Raw genomic sequence first — 3,073 nt, forward strand, 5'->3', positions numbered from 1 at the left:
AAAAAAGTCATGAAACATTTCTGTATTGTAATAAATAAGGCAGTGGCCAACTATTACTCCTTAGTAGCCTTTTTGAGATACGCTATCAAGTCTGCCCTTTCTGCAGTCTTCTTAATGCCAGCGAAGATCATTTTTGTTCCAGGGATGTACTTCTTGGGATTCTCCAAATACTCCATCAAGGTGTCCTCTCCCCAGGTGATGCCTTTGTTCTTGTTGGCATCCGTGTAAGAAAATCCAGGGGCCTGACCAGTCTTTCGCCCAAACAGACCATGGAGATTTGGCCCAGTCTTGTGCTTGCCTCCCTTTTCCACAGTATGGCACTGGGCACATTTCTGCACAAAAATCTTCTTGCCCTTCTCTACATCACCCATCTTTAAATCGCTCTTTCGTTAGACACGACACAGAGTCCCACCCGCGCCAGCCGGACGTCCCACTCTCTAAGTCCAAGGACACGCCGGCCCGCGCCTATGTACCGGTGTTGGTGCAACCGAACTCTGACCTGGCCTTTTCTAGGAACATGCTCAGATGTCAATATTTGGATTTTGTTCCTCTGGAACCACATGGTTTTTTCAGAGAATAGTCTTCCCATTTTGATTGTGGGTGTGGGTGTGTGTGGGGTGTATGCCCTGGATGTTGATTTAATGAGACCAAGGTGGGGGAAGAGGGTGACATTCCTGCAGTAAAGGATATTGTTTTGCATATAATTTCCTTGTTTGATGCTATACACCCCAGCCTTCATCTGTGCTTGTTTTCTCTGAGTATGACCCTTCTTTGGTTCAATTTACCTAGAAAATAAACTTTCCATCTGTGGGGTACAGAAATTTCATCTGGATTCCTAGGGTAGGATAGGGATCCTAGACATACAACAGTTCTGAACACAGACTTGAACGAATCCCATGTTACCAGCCCCACACCTTTTCCCCCTTCCTTGGAAACTTCTTCCTACAAAAATTGAGCCTCTCACACGTTCTCTATAAAGTGGGCTTGTCTCTCTTTGGTATACCCCCTTGCAGACATTTAGCATGTAACTTTCTCTGATCTCTGAATTATCATTTCTTCATCTACTTTGGCCTTCTGAAAATGGGTTGACATCTCTTATTCACTGTTGTCTCATCTCACTCTCTTTGTCCTTGGGGGTCACTATTATTTTGGCAGGCTTTTTGATAGAGAAAAGATATGTGAAAGCAATTTTCCATCTTAAACTAGAAAAAGATTTTTGAATTCTTAACATCATATTTGAAGGATTTAAAAAATATTTTGAAATCACCCTCAGGAAAGTCAAGAAAAAAAGCATATTTTAATACTTATTGTGGAGACCCTATCAATCTATCTAGAAGTGCATTCAATATTTTAATGACCACTGATTGTCAATGAAATTACATCTGGTTGTTATTTTTTTTAAAAACACATACTGAGTTTTTACAAACTCAAGAGATGCAGGATACTGCAATAAATCACCAACTGCTTTTGCATTAAGTTCATATTGATGTTCTAAAGAAACCAAATTAGTAATCAAGGCCAGGGACCTGTAGGGCATTAATAGGGAAATGGTCTGTACCTTCACTGAATTGTTACACATAGTTGCACAAATAGTAATGACACAAATCAAGTTCCATGAAATATACTTAACTAGACTTGGAGAACAGACCCCAGCATATACTAAACATTGCCCAAGACGAAAGGAAGTCTTGATACTATTTTTTTCCTGATTCTAACTAACCAAAATGATGTTTTGTTTTAAATTTAAGCACATCCTCCCAAGCATACCTACCAGAAAATAATGGCATAGGAACTTCCAGCTTTTCAGTGACGATCCTTGACAAGATGAAACACCCAAATCACATGCTCCCTCACAATTAGATTGAGTGGCCAGGTAGGATTACTGGAGAAAGCAAGGTCTGAGCTGAGGCCTGAATAACAAAAAACTAGCCATGAAATATCTGGAGACTGTTCAGGAAAAGGGAACTGTGAGTGATAAAGCTCTGTGGTGGAAAAGTGCTTGGCATTTGAAGTACAGAAAAAAGGCCATTATGGCTGCTCTGTGATGAGCAGTCTTCCTGGTCTGTTTCATCACATAGAATTCTTAACTGGATAATAAAAGAGAAAAACTAGAGTTCAAGACACAGTCCTTCAAAGACACAAATTGTTACAATTTAAAGATCCCATTTACCTAATTTACAGATATGATGCAAAACGGAGGCCATGTTAACATGAATGTTTATTGCAGTATTCTGTGTAATAGCTAATTTAAAATGGAACAACCTGAGTGACCAGCAATAGGGGAGTGGATAAAATTAAGATAAAATCTGTATCATGAAAAAAGCAGACCTATCCTATATAAGCTGGTAAGGGAGGATATCTGTAATATATTTTTGAATGATAAAGTTTTAGAATAGTGTCTATAAAGAATCATTTTTTTTTACAAAACTACATATATGTATACAATCAATTATATATGAAATAAAGGCCTGGAATGATACATATCAAAATGTTGAGTTTACCTTAGAAACTTAGTGTGAACTGTTTATTTTCTGTAAAATTTCTGCAGTTTAAATTTTTTTCAGTGTCTTATTTCTGTAATATTTTAAAACACTAATTTAAAAAAATTTCAAAACTTTTGTCCAGGAACCCAGAAACATTGAAAACTGTAGCCCAATTACACATCACTCATTACCCAAGGAAGCTGTGAGAAAAGTGGGTCTTTTTTGGTAACTGAATTTATTTGAAGGGAAATGGATCCCAGTCTTCTTCCATTGTCTTTCTTTTTTGAAGTTTATATAACAGATAATTCTTCATTATGGAATTTTTAATATTAATGAAATGACAAGCCACGAATAAATCACATGTAGATGGAGTTCAAAAGAGACTTGCTAGAGTTAGTGATATTTAGGCTGAGACTGAGGGTTAAGTAGGACTTGGCCAAATAAAGGGGACCGTCTTCTAGGTGGAATGAACATCTTGTTAGAAGGCTCTTAGGCCCAGGAGAGGAAGAAGAGTAATTAAACTCCTTGAAGAAATGTAAATAAACTCAGTGTGGATTGAAAATAGAGGATATGGTGAGATGAGGCTGAAA

At 37.8% G+C, this 3,073-nt stretch overlaps 1 protein-coding gene across 1 annotated transcript; it reads right to left on the reverse strand.

Annotated features, from left to right (window-relative positions):
• Positions 1-6: 6 nt before the first annotated feature.
• LOC109393551 (cytochrome c) lies at positions 7-461 on the reverse strand. The gene has a single exon (XM_019662917.1). The coding sequence runs from the start codon at positions 369-371 to the stop codon at positions 54-56; it is 318 nt and encodes a 105-aa protein (XP_019518462.1). The 5' UTR covers positions 372-461; the 3' UTR covers positions 7-53.
• Positions 462-3,073: the final 2,612 nt, after the last annotated feature.

The sequence above is a fragment of the Hipposideros armiger genome, unplaced genomic scaffold, assembly GCF_001890085.2.
Source record: "Hipposideros armiger isolate ML-2016 unplaced genomic scaffold, ASM189008v1 scaffold_11, whole genome shotgun sequence".
Taxonomy (NCBI): Eukaryota; Metazoa; Chordata; class Mammalia; order Chiroptera; family Hipposideridae; genus Hipposideros; species Hipposideros armiger.

Bases quoted from the DNA above. Each gene is read 5' to 3' on its own strand.
- LOC109393551 (XM_019662917.1), bottom strand. From the start codon at position 371: ATGGGTGATGTAGAGAAGGGCAAGAAGATTTTTGTGCAGAAATGTGCC.